The 17,353-nt window shown below is 40.7% G+C and overlaps 2 protein-coding genes across 2 annotated transcripts in view; one reads left to right on the top strand and one right to left on the bottom strand.

The window, feature by feature from the left end:
- The window catches only part of LOC123762060 (dual specificity calcium/calmodulin-dependent 3',5'-cyclic nucleotide phosphodiesterase 1A), a 546,501-nt gene that overhangs the window by 111 nt on the left and 529,037 nt on the right, over positions 1-17,353 (top strand). The gene's annotated exons all lie outside the window — the stretch shown is intronic.
- LOC123762062 (uncharacterized) lies at positions 471-17,128 on the bottom strand. Its single transcript, XM_045748310.2, has 3 exons — positions 16,810-17,128; positions 3,720-4,676; positions 471-2,591 (listed from the first exon to the last, which is right to left on the bottom strand). The coding sequence occupies exons 2-3, from the start codon at positions 4,288-4,290 to the stop codon at positions 1,879-1,881; spliced, it is 1,284 nt and encodes a 427-aa protein (XP_045604266.1). The 5' UTR covers positions 4,291-4,676; positions 16,810-17,128; the 3' UTR covers positions 471-1,878.

The following is a 17,353-nucleotide window of genomic DNA, read 5'->3' as shown; positions in this document are numbered from 1 at the left end:
GAGCTCAAAGGGTAGAGGAGTTCTACGTTTTATATAGTTTCCAATGGTGAAACACGACCAACCCATCCTCCTGTTTAGATGGTACTTTTTGTAACTAGATTATTTTACATATCAAACTTTTAATATTCCTAGGCTTAGTATAACACATACATGTACTATTAGGCTTCAAATAGTTTCTATTTGCAGCCTAACCTAACCATCCTAATAGCCTAGGATGGTTAGGTTAGGTATTATAAGCAATCTTAATATAAACGGTCCCGGTATAGTAGGGCTCGTTTTCGACACAATCGAGAATTCTCGGTTCGAATCCGGGACAGAAATGGTTGGGGCCCGTTTCCTATCGCCTAATGCATCTGTCCACCTAGCAGTAAATAGGTACCCACCTATTTATTATAGGTCAGCTTGTTGTTGGGTTGACTTCTGGGGGGGACCGACAATAGATATAAATTTGGTATTAAGGATAAAGCCTCAGAATTCTATCAAATGCATTGGAAACAAATAATTCGTACAAGAACTTCAATATCAAATAATGTATAATTCGAACATAAATTAAAAGCTCTGGTTATTACAGTTTTGATTGTACAAAAACTAAGGCAATGCAAACCAAATTCTGCGAATGTGGGCTTACGGTAAATTTGCCTAACAAATTGAGCTGTTGTTGTCTTGATAACAATTGATGTGATGTGCATTATGCCCAACACTAAACCAGGAATTTATATCTGTCTGTTTGAAGGGTTTCCAGTGATAGACAATCATAAGCAAAGTCGTATGCAATCCTGCGCATTTGGGCTTAATTTATAATAAAAAGAATAAGACATTTTGTATTTAATATGCGTGGGGTCAACTGAAATAAATACATTATCTACACAGTTGTATAATTAACATAAATTTTATTTACAGTTTATATTCAATTTTCAATGTAGACAAAATTACATTCAAACTTAATAAATAAATAATAATAAGGGAAATACAAAAAAAGTATCAGCATTTTAAAACATTTTAAGCTATTCCATTTGACTTCGTTAAAACAATATTTTGCCGCTTCTTTGTGGCAGTCAAAACACAGATTCCTCTCTGACTCGACCCATAAATAATTCTTAACATATTTCATTGACTAGTTTACATAATATCACTTGAGTCGCTGAAGACCCGTTTACTGAGGCTTGAGAGTTGCTCCACTCTGAGCACATCAATGACTTAGGGCACGTTAGGCTTTACCTGAATCAGTAGTATCACTGAATTAGGCCATATGCGTTCACCTGAGTAGCCAGATACATTGATCTGGGGGTGCACATATTAAATCGGCATGCTTAATGAATCTAGGGGTATGTATAATAGTCTGAATGAACATAGTGCATAATAATTCGAATCGTTAAAGTATAAAGAACGCGAGAGACTTGCCTTCACCTGAGCCAGAAGACCCGCTGACTTGAGGCAAATGACATCATTTGCGAAGACGGCAACTGCCTCAGAAACGTGTGTGGAGGTAAGAGTTGTTTGTGGGTTTTTTACATCAAAATTAGAGACACGCGTAGAGGCACCTCATGGCAAATTAAGGCACATACAGGGGGGTAGAAATAGCCTAAGCTACTCTATCCCTTTGAGATGTATTTATTGCTTATCTCAATAAACATACTTGAACTTGAAGGCACATACAGGAGGTTATTACCGAGAGTAAAGTTACAATAACTCGCTATAGAAGTGTATCGTGTGGGTTAAAAAGAACACATTGTGCATGACTGATCTCCCGCATCGCTGAGGCTGTTGTGGATCAGTGATGTAAAACCAATATAAGGAATATGCGAGGTTGTGGGCCAAATGGAACACCATTGTGTTTGGAGACCTTAGGCTCATTTAGGCGAGGTAAAGCTTGTGAGATCAGAACAAGCCCCATGGATCAGTGTGTGGCTGTAATAACGACGGAGGAGTCGATCTATGGTCTATGAGCTCTTGAGGCGACTGGGTAAGAAAATCGTGGGGTGAGGGTGTCAGTAGATCATGAGTGGTTTGTGTCAAGATGTCATGTGATGCCTGCGACAGGATATCATTTGGAGGTTGTGTCAGGATTTCTTGTGAGGAATGTGAGAGGAAGATGTGTGAGTTTTGATTCATTAGAGTCTGTGAGGAATTTGAGCGGAGTAGGTCGAGGTCTGCAGCCAGGGAGCGCTGCGCCACGCTCCTCTGCACCTTGTCTGCCAGCTTCTCCATGAGAGCTTTGCGTTGAGGCGATACCACTGGCGTTTCTTTGGGAGGCGGGGAGTCAGCGGGAGGCGTCTGAGGCGATGTTACTCTAGCGACAACTGCTGCCACCTTGCCATCACCTATGGACAGTGCAGAGGAAAGGGCGGCTAAACGACGCTTCTCTTTCCGCCGTTCATTTTCCCGCCTGCTGCGTTCCGGGTCGTTGAGTCTTGCTGCTGCCCGCCGTAGCCGCCTGCGGCCATTAGAGAAGAAATTCTTGACAGTGAGATGATGGAGTCCCAACTCCGAGGCAATGTGCAGCACTAATCCGCGTGATGGCTTATCTGTGACGCTGAAGATGGAGTCCAGAGCCCGTCTCTGTAGTGGACCGATCTTCCCTTTGCCAGAACCTGTAAAATATTCGTGGATGAGGATATAAAGAGCACTTATTATTTAAATTTCATTTGCTTTCATATCGTATGCTTTATTTCCGTGTTGATGACAAAAAAAAATCTAGACCCCAAACTAGGCTCTCTCTCTCTTTCTTTCATATATATATATATATATATATATATATATATATATATATATATATATATAATATATATCTATATATATATATATATATATATATATATATATAATATATAATATATATCTATATATATATCTATATCTACATTTGAGTGAGGTGGATGGGGTGAGGTGGTATTAATAGGGTATTAAATTCATCAAGTTAAATTCACTTGATGAATTTAATACCCTATTAATACCACCTCACTCAAATGTAGATATAAACAAATCGGAGATGTGTAAGTTCTATTCAGTTGTGTATGTGTAAACTAAAGTCTTTGAAAATATATATATAATATATATATATATATATATATATATATATAATATATATATATATATATAATATATGACAATGTCAGACCACGGAGGAAAAATGAAACAGGAAATTTCCTTAAGTACTTTCGTATATTAAATACATCTTCAGAAGGTCTGACATTGTCACATTCTTAATCACGTGTTTATTTTCGTGATATACACACATATATAATATATGTATATAATATATATATATATAATATATATATTATATATATATATATATATATTATATATATATATATATATATATATATATATATATATATATAATATATATATATATAATATATATGTAATGACAGTGTCAGACCACGGAGGAAGAATTGAAACAGGAATTTCCTTAAGTACTTTCGAATATTAATACATCTTCAGAAGGAATGATGAAACGATGATGATCATTCCTTCTGAAGATGTATTAATATACGAAAGTACTTAAGGAAATTCCTGTCTTAATCCTTCCTTCGTGGTCTGACACTGTCACATTGTTCATCACGTGTTAATTTCTTTGTGATTTACACACATAATATACACAATATTTACACATAATATATATATGATATATTTTAAAATAAATTTTTATGATTACTTATGTTTGTATTTTCAACGAGAATAAACAACAATAAGAGCAACTACAAAAGCCACACCTTCCTCCCATGTCCTGCTGTAGGCTTCGTCTTTTGTAGTAACCTGGTCGTCATCGAAGGCGCCACACACGCTCTCGAACCCCAGAGTCTCCGTGTGAGCCTCGGGGGCTCCCAAGCTGCTCTCGTACAGGCTCTCGGAGAACCCGTCATAGCCCATGTCTTCGCTGAACTTCAACTCTGTCTTGATCTCGTCTTCGTAGGAGGTAATGTCGTTCGGGGACTTAAGGTCATCGTTGAAGGCTGCGACCTCATTGGTGAAAGGTGCTACCATGTCGTCCTGATCGTAGATGATGGTGTTAGTAGAGTCGTAGCAATTGGGGTCGTACACAGGGGTGTTGAACGTTGCCGTAGGAGTTCCTTCAGGCGGTGGCGGCAGCGTCTGGTGGAGATCCTGGGACTGAGGCACATCATAGAAGGAGTCAGTGGGTAAACTGGGTTCAAAGTACTCAAATTCCGCCTGCTCCATAGGGTACTCGGTCAGTCCATCCAGCGGCGAGACGACGGACATGCCACTGTCGTCGTCTCCTCCGAGTCCCTCAGTGGCATTAAACAGCTCGAGCTGCGTCAACATCTTCACATCTGAGGGATGACCTCAATTTGTCCTTTCTGAAGGAAAATGGTATTTCGTAAAAACAAATCCTCTTTGTCTAAGTTCAAAATGAGTTACCGGAGGGAGACCAATTATGGGGTTTTCATCGTAGTGTCTAGTAGCCTTGTCTCGGTCCCTCACGTTCTCAGTGTGGCTGCCCCACCTAAAAACCTATTGTTAACGTAATGAGTGAGTGCTGCCACACAGCCCAGCCTCAACACCTCGCGTTTTCTTGGCTGTGGTGAGCCTTTCTGCCACGCTCCAGCATTCGGCTCTCCTTGACTGAACATCAATCCGGCCCTACTGACACGGCTGTGTAGTCACCTTCCGGGTCCGCGGGCGAGAGTCGCAGGCACACGGCTGCATACCTGGAAATAATAATAATAGTACTACTAGTAATATTAATAATAAACACATGGTAATGATATTATTAATAAAAGATGAAACTGAAGGAAATAGTCATTCGCAATAAAAAATAAAAAGTTGTAATGTGCTCGGAAATTTACCACCAGGTATGACAATTCCCATTGAAAAAACTCATAGAAATTCGCCACCATATGAAAATCGAATGTCATAGAAAATATTTATAATACCAAAATCACATTTTTACTTTAACAAGCTATATTATACTGAAAGATTTTTTAAATCATGGCAATTACAGTTCAACTACGATATACAGATCATTCTTTAGTCTTGATGCTATGCAAGACGTGTCGGGCCAACCTATTCATTATCCTAAATACATCAAATTTTAAAATTCGTTTTCACAATAGGTTGTGACCAAAACATACCGTCACTATGATAAACTACTTTTCAATGAGTATTGCGTTTATATATAATTATATATTTATATATATATGTTGCCGCGTATAGTTACACATGAAAGCAATAAAGGCCGTGCAGAAATAAAAGCCGAGTTCTAGCTTGTAAGGACCAAACGGAATTCACAGCTGATATGTAAAAAAAAGAGTATCATTAATTGTAACAATATTTACATAAGGAGAAGAACCTCAATGGCGTGGCTATCGGTTACGAGTAACTCTGACCCGACCATAAGAATTTAATCATTCGCATCCCACATGTACATTATTATGCCTTAGGCTTTTGATAAATGCTCTACCGTATAGTGACACACGGTCACTATAACTGCCCAAACATCTAGTTATTTTATAGTTAACGAAACAAAATTATTAATAAATATCAGGTACAACATGGAGGTAAGTAACATCACTCCATCAAAACATATATATACATAGCACTAAAGTGATGGCGTGCAAAGAAATTAACAACTGACAATTAATGTGCAAAAAATGCACCAAGATCAAATTCACTGGGCAGGTGGAGGAAACACCGCACCCACTCGCAGGGACCCGATATTACTGAGGACCAGATGTGGACATGATGGGCGGAAGTGTATAATTACTTTGAAGCCGCTCGGTGAACAAACGCAAGAGAGGGTCGCAGTTTAAGTAAGACCAGCACTAAGGTGACTGATTCTTGACACCCAACGTTACCACATTGTAAATGGATTGTACAAAATGATTGTACTTTCTCACGCATTTGTGCACTTCTGCATTGTTTATACAATGATTACATTTAATTTGTATTCTCATTATTGGTATTATAATTCTTTGGTCATTATCTCATTATTGGTATTATAATTCTTTGGTCATTATCTCATTATTGGTATTATAATTCTTTGGTCATTATCTTATTATTGGTATTATAATTCTTTGGTCATCGTTATTAATTTCATTAAAATAATCTTCATTTTTATACTAAATGTTGTAAAAGTTTAGCTTGAAACGACGTTACAGTCCTCGCCTTAAGTGTGCAGCCAATGTTAGAGAACATAAACTAGTTGAACTCCCCCTCTCATCGATCTCTTTTCTACATCCTTCATTTTGCACTTTCTCTGTCCCTTTGTCAGCAATTATGATGTCTTAAGGATAGCCGGAAATTGCCCCGTATACATTGGCAATGAGAGAGGGACGGAAATATTAAGAGAAAGTAGAAATAAATTTGGGAGGGTTTGGAGGTGGAGAGAGATGAAGTGTTGAAGGCAGTACGGTGCTGGGGGAAATAATATTGAGTGTTTGCGATGCGGGCAGCACCACCAACCCCACCCCAACGTTCCTTCCAAACAGCGTACACACCCGCATACTTTCTCTTGTTCCCAGGATACCCACGTGCACCCACACACACATGCACGCGCACCCGCATTCTGGCTCTTGTTCCTCTTTCTCACGCACACACACACACACACACACACACACACACACACACACACACACACACACACACACACACACACACACACAGGAATTGTCAGGTTAGATTATTTAACACGGATGGTATTTTCCACGGGTTTGTGTGGAAATTTGGTTGGTAATTAAGCAAGTATATACACACATATGCGCGCTCGAGTTTAATGAAAGACTAACAAAACTAAATTGTCTTGATATTGGACGCGAGAAGAACCGAGGGGTAAATAGGATCACATGACAAATTATCCGAGCATTGACAAGGTGGATAAGGACAAACTATTTACATGGGTGGTATGGGAATAAGGGAAGACGTGTGGAATTTATGCACAGTACTAGAAAGGGCCACGAAGTTATTTGAACGATTTTTCCCGATACCGTTCTATTTCAAAAATAGAATGGAGTAGAATGTGAACCGATGGAAGCGGACTCCATACATGGCTTCAAATGTTCATATAACGGAGAACAAAGTGTTAGGAAATCTGTACACAAGTCAGTTGAAGGTTCAGAGGCGGGGTTCAAGAGCTAACGTCTGTCGGTACAGGCGAGTACACAAGCATGTAACTAGCAACACTTCAATAGTTAATTGTAGGACCGACTCTGAGATGATGAATTGCGAATGAAGACTGAAATTTGCTGGTAAACAGCAAGAAGAAAACAAAATAACCTAAAATTACTTATTTCGATAATTACGAAACGTTAAAGCCTTCGCTAAGCTGCACACCCGCTCAAGAGAAAGTACACTATTATGAAACTATACAAACTTTGATTACTTAAATTCTTGTTCCGTCAAGATTGTGCGTTTCACTAGGAAAATTGACAGTTGCTGGACGAACAGAAGGCGGGATGGCAAAGGAGTTAGAGAGGGGTTATAGGACGAGAGAAAGAAAGGCGAGGGAGTGGGAAAGAGAGAGAGAGGGAGAGAGAGAGAGAGAGAGAGAAGGGTAAAGGGGAAGAGGCAAAGATATAAATAGTCAAAGTGATGCCGTCATAAGCTCCCTTACAATACAATCTCTTCTTCCATCCCCGAGCCTTTCCCCACCCACCACCGTTTTCCAGCGTCAAATCACCACAAAGCATCGGCCTTCATATCAGCATCTAAAAATAGTACCAATCTATTGGTACAATCTATTCGGCTGACATCGCTAATCCTATTTTCAGTTCATTGGATGTTGAACAAGAACAAAAATCATCGCTCTCTATTTGAAAAACAAATCTTAATGAACTGATAATTAACATGCATAAAACATATTTTAATGATGATTATTATTTCCGAACGGTGCTAAAAAGGGATATGCTAATATGGTGATCCATGTCTGGCAACACCTCTCGCTCCCCATAATTCAGATTTTGATTCACTTCCGGTGTTGTTAGGCTGTCTTATGTTTAACTTTCGCTTTAGTTAGTACCTTCTGCTGCTGTCAATTAACTTCAACTGTTACTTGTTTGCCTGTACTTCCTCTTGTATTCATTCACGCCTGTAAATTTTCGTTAACCTGCAGTGTAATTCGTACACTGTCGCTTGTACTTCGTTACCTTTCGCTGCTTCTCGTTCACCAAAGCAATTGTTCCTTCACTTCACTTAAATGTTCATGTACTTCCGCTATTATTACTGTCTTTGAAGATTTATTTTTATTTACTTCCGCCGTTTCTTTACTCCCCGTATTAGGGGGTTGTTTACTTCGGGGTGATGACGCAGTTTCCGGTGGGGTGGGAGGGGCGGCTCCACCGCGTGTTCACGCGGGAGACTTTTAACTTCTAAATCATCTGGCTCAGGAGGTTGATGGCCGCCTTGTACCGTCTCGGATAGGTAGTAATGCTGCACATTCGGGAATTCCGGGTTCGAGTCTCGGGCGGGACCGAAAAGGTTGGGCACAATTCCTATCGTCTAATTCCTCTGTTCACCTTGTAGTAAATAGGTACCCAGAAGCTGGTCAGTACCCAGGGGAGGGTATGTAGTTCGACCTTGGGAGGGGGGGGGGTGAGGGAAGTGCCCGATAGAAGCCTAACATGTACATATGCACTGGCTGCCTGTCCCCAGATATAATGAATTATAGTAATAATACATGATAAATAATTTTGATAAATTATAGCAGACACTAAGTTGCCATTATCACAGTCATAAAGTGCCATTATCACATAACGACACATCACCATTAATAAGCATTACAACACGGCTGATAAGGTTAATCTTGTTAATTATGGATCACTTTATTGTTCCCATAGTAAAGTCATGGACAGGAAGCCTGTTAGGCTTTTCCAGGTCCCGGGATGCAACAAACAACAGTTGTGTAACTCCAATGTATACCTATTTATTTCTAGGTAAACAGCCATGTCAGTTGAAACAAAACTTGCCCAATCGTCTCTGCCCCGTCCAGGGATCGAATCCCCCCCTCCCCTTCCCTATAATCGGATGTGAATGGAGGACGCAGACCACTGCACCTCACTGTAGGCGGCGGTAGCCTAACGCGAAATTCAACAGAAATAAGGAACATAAGAAGGAGACGAGGAGTCACAATAACGTGGCTGAAATATGTTGACCAGACCACACACTAGAAGGTGAAGGGACGACGACGTTTCGGTCCGTCCTGGACCATTCTCAAGTCGACTTGAGAATGGTCCAGGACGGACCGAAACGTCGTCGTAAATAATATATGAAAGTCACGTGGTTTAATTTTCTTAGGTTATAATTCGTCAGATTTGAAAAGAATTGCTGCCAGGATTTTCAGGTTGGAACTTTTTCAGGGCGGCTTCCGAACATAACAATTCATTATGTTCATTGTAAATAAAGTTATTATCTGCAATATCTTTTAAAGATTTGTCAGTAAAATGCAATAATAACAAATGATCAGTGTCAATTGGCTAGACAAATGATAATTGAAGCAAATGATGTAATCATTTATCACGTAATTACCTGAGCCACAAACACTAGTGGCCTTGACGAGGACAGGAAGCCGGCGGCTTGTCGAAAGTCCCCCCCCCTCATTTGCCTTGAACCATTTACGGTTCATAATAAAGTCTAAAACGCTGTATTTAGCACGATCGTAACATAAATGTATCAAATATAGTGCTGGGCTTTACTCACTCCCACAATTCTTCCCCCAAGATAGTCTGACGGATGAATGAATTTAAATAAGTTTGTAGGTTGTTTGTGAAGTAGTTGGTGAAAGCCGTTTTCTTTTCTTGAAAGATTTGCTGATCATTATTTGCTACCTCTCAAGCACTGCTGCCAGTCACTGCCTCTGATGCTCTCACTGCCTCAGCTCTGTCAGCTGCTGTTGCTAATACTGACAATGTCAGGTCTATTGCCTCTACTATAGATCTACTGCTGGCACCGCAATTAGGTCTATTGTTGCTACTCTTCATATTTTTTCACATATTCACGACGTATGAATACTTCAGTTACTCCTGGTACTACTACTTTATAATGCTAATACTATTAGTGTCAGAATAATACGATTAGTTCACCTACTTCTCATTCTACCATTGTTGCTCCTGTTACTTCCTGTACTACCACTGCTGTTGCCCATAATAATGTTACTATCACTGCTCGTAGTTGGAAACACCTCTTGCAACCTCTACAGCTCGTATGCTAATGTTAATACTTCAATTACTGCTGCAACTGCTACTGTTGACAAGAGTACAATTGCTACACTTGTTTCTGTTACATGAGTACTTGTAGTCAGGTTACAGGGTACCACAACACGCACCGTCCACCCCGAACACTGTAACCATCTTATAGCCTTGGTATCTCAACACTACAACCACTCAACTACCACCACCACCACATACACCCACCTCTCACCCACACATCACCACTACCACCACCAACTGCACCACCGCACACATACCTCGAGCTGCCTCGCAAGTATCTTCTGGATAATGATTAGTTCCGCCCGCATCTGACTGTTGATTATTGAGTGTGTGTGTGTTCTCACCTAGTTGTGTTTGCAAGGGGGGAGGGGGGTTGAGCTCTGGCTCTTTGGTCCCACCTCTCAACTGTCAATTAATTGATGTACAGATTCTGGACCCTATTGGGCTCTATCATATCTACACTTGAAACTGTGTATGCCTCCACCACATCACTTCCTAATGCATGCTATTTGTCAACCACTCTGACACTAAAAAAGTGTGTGTGTGTCTAGTTTAGTCTAGTTACAGAATGGGAGCTATTCAATGACTCGCTGAAATTGAAAATGGTGGTCTAAAGGCGGGGCTTACGAGCAGACGCTCAACCCTGCGTGCACTAGGTGAGTTGATTAACAGTTGAGAGGCGTGACCAAAGAGCCCAAACACAACCCCCGCGAGTACAGTTAGTTGAGTACAACAATGTGAATTTCCATTCGTGTTTCCAACCAATCATTCATGTAACTACATATGGGTCAAATCTTCCCCATCAGCCGGGAGACTTTCGCACTTAATGCCCGCAGGAACGATAGAAAACGTGGTCTTGGGAGAGCTCTGAAAAACCTCTCTCCCCTCCACGTCTCTCAGAGAACAAAAAAACAAACAAAAAACGTCATGCGGACAAAAGAAAACGTATGGCAACGTTTTAATTTTTTTGAAGGGGGGAAATATATTGTGTACAAAGAATTGCTCTGCGATGCTACAGGAAATAACCGCATGGCTTAAGCTGGTGTAAGAAGTTCCCGGTACCGACAATTAAGTGTTCTGGGACCGGTGAAGCCTCCCGGTACGTGGAGAGAGGGCGACCAGGCCCGGGGAGTGATACGCCTCAACCAGCTACTGCAGTCCTAGGTGACGGGAACTTGGTAATGTGCTCTGGTGAAGTAAGCTGCACATTCCTCCATAACTATGGTGATACTAGATTACCTTATATCTCACCTTTGATCTATATACTATGGGGCATCATGCAGCTTCTGTAGGTGAGAAGGGTGATCTGGTAGCAGCGCTGCTGTGTACCCAAGATAATAATGATACAAAAATACCCCTCTCTCACCTTCCCCCCCCCCTACCTCTGTGTACTCTTCCCCCTGCCTCTGTGTACTCTTGTAGGGTAAGCCGCACGTTCCTCCTTCCCTCTCGTGCACCTTCTCTAAGCTCAGTACGGGGTGGGAACGTTCACGAGAACAGGCTGAAGATTGAACAACTTGGCAAGAACGCCCTGGGTTACCTAACCTTTCGCCCGTTGATGTATGTTCAGACTACTCCGTGTGCATATCTACCGTATATTATCTTTATTTAAATCTTTAATTTTAAAAGCTGATTAATCTCTCTCTCCTCGCCCCACTTCCCCACCCAACTTTCTCTTCTCAACCCAGTGGGATTTCTTTCCACTGGGGGGGGGGGGGTGATTTTACATGCTGCTGTGGGGGGGGGGGGGTGTTCACTCGAGTGTGAACGCTGTTCAATAAATTCGCTCTACAGGTAAAATTAAACAAAAATATCTTATTCTCCGCTCACGTGGGTTTCTAAGTATAAACACCGATTTCTAGTAGCCATATATCAATCTCAGGAGATTATAGAGTTGCGCTCTGGTTGTCGGTCTGGAGTGGCCTCTCCAGGGCGCAAAGCCAGGGTAGGTTGATATGGAGAGGAAGCTGTTACCCATGCAGCTGGTTCCCCCCTCTCCATGGCGCCGAAAGTCTCCAATGGAAAGGTACCGGTTTCTACCACTATTATATATGCTAATGTTCAATGGTTTCTAAACTGAACATAAATTAACTATTTTAATGGATATATTTTTATTTCTAAATAAACCTTCAGACTGAGAATTCATTTTCTGTCTACCAAAACTGGGGCTTAAAGTTAAGATATAAATGTATAGTATATAATATATATATACATTATATATATATATATATATAATATATATATAATATATATATATATATATATATATATATAATATATATTATATATATATATATATAATGTGACAATGTCAGACCACGGAGGAAAAATGAAACAGGAATTTCCTTAAGTACTTTCGTATATTAAATACATCTTCAGAAGGTCTGAAGATGTTTGATCTTCTGAAGATGTATTTAATATACGAAAGTACTTAAGGAAATTCCTGTTTCATTTTTCCTCCGTGGTCTGACATTGTCACATTCTTAATCACGTGTTTATTTTCGTGATATACACACACACATATATATATATATATATATATATATATATATATATATATATATATATATATATATATATATATATTTATATATATATATTATATATATATATATATATATATATGTCGTACCTAATAGCCAGAATGCACTTCTCAGCATACTATGCAAGGCCCGATTTGCCTAATAAGCCAAGTTTTCCTGAATTAATATATTTTCTCAAATTTTTTTCTTATGAAATGATAAAGCTACCCATTTCATTATGTATGAGGTCAGGTTTTTTTTTATTGGAGTTAAAATAAACGTAGATATATGATCGAACCTAACCAACCCTACCTAACCTAACCTAACCTATCTCTATCAGTTAGGTTAGGTTAGGTAGCAGAAAAAGTTAGGTTAGGTTAGGTAGGTTAGGTAGTCGAAAAAACATTAATTCATGAAAACTTGGCTTATTAGGCAAATTGGGCCATGCATAGTTGGCTGAGAAGTGCGTTCTGGCTATTAGGTACGACATATATATATATATATATATATATATATATATATATATATATATATATATATATATATATATATATATATATATATATATATATATGCAAACAAGCCTGAATGGTCCCCAGGACTATATACAACTGAAAACTCACACCCCAGAAGTGACTCGAACCCATACTCCCACAACTGGTATGTACAGGGACGCCTTAATCCGCTTGACCATCACGACCGGACATAAGGAAGTGATAGCCGAGGCTATATGAACCACTTCCCCGCCGGCACTCGGATGGTAATCTTGGGCATAGCATTTTATCAAATCACCTCATTCTTTGGGGCACACGTGAGGAACACAAATGCAAACAAGCCTGAATGGTCCCCAGGACTATATACAACTGAAAACTCACACCCCAGAAGTGACTCGAACCCATACTCCCACAACTGGTATGTACAGGGACGCCTTAATCCGCTTGACCATCACGACCGGACATAAGGAAGTGATAGCCGAGGCTATATGAACCACTTCCCCGCCGGCACTCGGATGGTAATCTTGGGCATAGCATTTTATCAAATCACCTCATTCTTTGGGGCACACGTGAGGAACACAAATGCAAACAAGCCTGAATGGTCCCCAGGACTATATACAACTGAAAACTCACACCCCAGAAGTGACTCGAACCCATACTCCCACAACTGGTATGTACAGGGACGCCTTAATCCGCTTGACCATCACGACCGGACATAAGGAAGTGATAGCCGAGGCTATATGAACCACTTCCCCGCCGGCACTCGGATGGTAATCTTGGGCATAGCATTTTATCAAATCACCTCATTCTTTGGGGCACACGTGAGGAACACAAATGCAAACAAGCCTGAATGGTCCCCAGGACTATATACAACTGAAAACTCACACCCCAGAAGTGACTCGAACCCATACTCCCACAACTGGTATGTACAGGGACGCCTTAATCCGCTTGACCATCACGACCGGACATAAGGAAGTGATAGCCGAGGCTATATGAACCACTTCCCCGCCGGCACTCGGATGGTAATCTTGGGCATAGCATTTTATCAAATCACCTCATTCTTTGGGGCACACGTGAGGAACACAAATGCAAACAAGCCTGAATGGTCCCCAGGACTATATACAACTGAAAACTCACACCCCAGAAGTGACTCGAACCCATACTCCCACAACTGGTATGTACAGGGACGCCTTAATCCGCTTGACCATCACGAACGGACATAAGGAAGTGATAGCCGAGGCTATATGAACCACTTCCCCGCCGGCACTCGGATGGTAATCTTGGGCATAGCATTTTATCAAATCACCTCATTCTTTGGGGCACACGTGAGGAACACAAATGCAAACAAGCCTGAATGGTCCCCAGGACTATATACACCTGATTAAGGTGCTATATACACCTGACGCCTGATTAAGGCGTCCCTGTACATACCAGTTGTGGGAGTATGGGTTCGAGTCACTTCTGGGGTGTGAGTTTTCAGTTGTATATAGTCCTGGGGACCATTCAGGCTTGTTTGCATTTGTGTTCCTCACGTGTGCCCCAAAGAATGAGGTGATTTGATAAAATGCTATGCCCAAGATTACCATCCGAGTGCCGGCGGGGAAGTGGTTCATATAGCCTCGGCTATCACTTCCTTATGTCCGGTCGTGATGGTCAAGCGGATTAAGGCGTCCCTGTACATACCAGTTGTGGGAGTATGGGTTCGAGTCACTTCTGGGGTGTGAGTTTTCAGTTGTATATAGTCCTGGGGACCATTCAGGCTTGTTTGCATTTGTGTTCCTCACGTGTGCCCCAAAGAATGAGGTGATTTGATAAAATGCTATGCCCAAGATTACCATCCGAGTGCCGGCGGGGAAGTGGTTCATATAGCCTCGGCTATCACTTCCTTATGTCCGGTCGTGATGGTCAAGCGGATTAAGGCGTCCCTGTACATACCAGTTGTGGGAGTATGGGTTCGAGTCACTTCTGGGGTGTGAGTTTTCAGTTATATATATATATATATATATATATATATATATATATATATATATATAGTATCTTAAAAGTTGACACATATAGCAATCACTGTTCGAAAACCTCATCCACCTCTGTATCGATGGGGTTCGTGCCCAAGATTCAGCAGGCATTTCCTCTCTGGGTCGCGACACTAAGGCGCTGGAACATGAAACTGGCCACTCTTTGGTCTCTGGTTTGCTTAATTCCTCACTCGCCTCCTTCAGGAACTTAAGTGCACAATTACCCTAGACGCTCATGGTTTCGGGTGCCTAATAATGTCGCAAGTCCCCTTGTACTCATTAGTTTCCTGTGTCTCCCTGAAGGTGGCAGCACCCCACTCTTACCTCTGTTGTACTGAAGATAGGTATCATTATATCTTAAATGATAAGTATCATTTAAGATATACGTAAATCTTAAAGTATAATTAACACATATATAGTCTCGGGGTTTACTAAATATATGGGTCGAAGTTTCTAAAAATGCAGTTGCACGCTTCTGAAAAAGTCACTGATTTGTAAAAATTTAGTTTCTTGTTTCTAAAAATGAAGTTGTTGCTTTATAAAAATAATCAACAGCATTTTAAGCAATGACAACTTTTTTTTTTAATTTCAAAGAATGACTTGTTCCCACAATGCTTGAGCCATTCTTTTCTACTCTCAACAATGTCGTGGGTTTTCAAAATAAAAAAAAGTAAATTGCTTCAATAATGTACAGAGTCACTGGTTAGTGAAGTGTGTATTTAGCAACTGGTTTCCAAATTGTAGACACATTGCACAGATCCACTTTTTTAATACATAAGTAATTTTGCTTAATTTAGTCACTTGTTTTAAAATGTCCAAAACGTATTTATTAATTCAGTTAAGCAGCTAATTTCTAAACTGTAGCACAACATTGTTCCAAAATGCAGTTATTGATTTTCAAAATGTAGAGCCACTTATTTCTAAAATTTAAAGTTTTTCTAATTTCTAAAAAAATAACACGTCGAATATTTACTGTATAGTTATACACGTTTCTAAAATGATCGAATGTTTTTGAAAATTTAGTCGCTTTTTTCTTTTGTTGATATTCAGTGCTGACACGACGTCACATCCAAGATCTTGCTTAGTAATCATTAAAGAAATCACAATATATCGCAGTCCGTACACGTGGAAGCCTCATCCTCACTTTCACTCGATAGCCTGAGTCTTTCTTCACTAATATATTCCTGTTTCCTTATTACAATTTAATTTTTGTTTTCAGCGTGACACACTTAGGATAAACAGGTTAGTAACTAATCACTTGATATGAACGCTCAGTTTATGAAAGGATTTCCTGAGGCGCGAAGTTAACTTGGATTAATAAGACGGATTACCTCAGCCCCCAGGAGGCGCTATAGGTGTAGTGAGGTACTCTGAGCCGGGACACACGCGCACAACGGTACACTGAGTGTGGACACACACACACACACACACACACACACACACACACACACACACACACACACACACACACACACACACACACACACACACACACACACACACACAATAAGTTTCCGCCACAATTTGTGTTGAATCTGGGACCGGAGGATATAGTTTGGCAAGGAAGTTTAAACCGCATTTCGATCTTCCTTCAAAGTTGCTGATAACTAACCGTGAGTGTGGTCTGGTGGTGAGATGGTCTGGTAGTGCAGCTTGGTCTTGTTTATCTTGCCACATGTGTGTGTCAGGCCTGCCTCCATTCATTCCTCGTGCCCTTCCCAGACCCCACTTCCGCCATCTCTCCTCCTTAGATCACTTAAGTCTTTCCGGTCCGAGTTTTCAAAGACCAACAGGGAGGGAGAGCGTTACATCCGAGATGACGGTCGCGGATGCTCCAATCAGCAGTCACTGAGACCGATAGGAAACGTTGTTGTGTGTTTGGGAGAGAAGGAGGCAATGTGGGCTAGTAGACTACCCGCTTCTGGCCAACATCTCCGGCCCCCCCCCTCTCTAACCCCACCTCCCCCGGCCTATATTTTGACACATCCCCCCCGTTCCCTTCCTCACATCTCCTCCCAACTACCATTTAACATTTCCAATTCTCTGTCAGAAATACGTATTTCCTTTTAAATGTATTGTTACTAGATTGCATAAACTATATTTGTAGAGCATCGGCTGTAAAAATATTCAACAAAGACTGACAGAAATAGAGTTTA

This window comes from Procambarus clarkii, chromosome 34 (genome assembly GCF_040958095.1).
Source record: "Procambarus clarkii isolate CNS0578487 chromosome 34, FALCON_Pclarkii_2.0, whole genome shotgun sequence".
Taxonomy (NCBI): domain Eukaryota; kingdom Metazoa; phylum Arthropoda; class Malacostraca; order Decapoda; family Cambaridae; genus Procambarus; species Procambarus clarkii.
The sequence above is the reverse complement of the archived record's forward strand: the minus strand, read 5'-3'. Positions and strand labels throughout refer to the sequence as shown.

What these genes read in the sequence shown, in the direction of transcription:
- LOC123762062 (XM_045748310.2), bottom strand. Translation starts at nt 4,290, where the DNA reads ATGTTGACGCAGCTCGAGCTGTTTAATGCCACTGAGGGACTCGGAGGA. An exon ending in CAGCAGGACATGGGAGGAAG is followed by an intron (nt 2,592 to 3,719) that starts GTGTGGCTTTTG and finishes AATATTTTACAG; the next exon opens with GTTCTGGCAAAGGGAAGATC.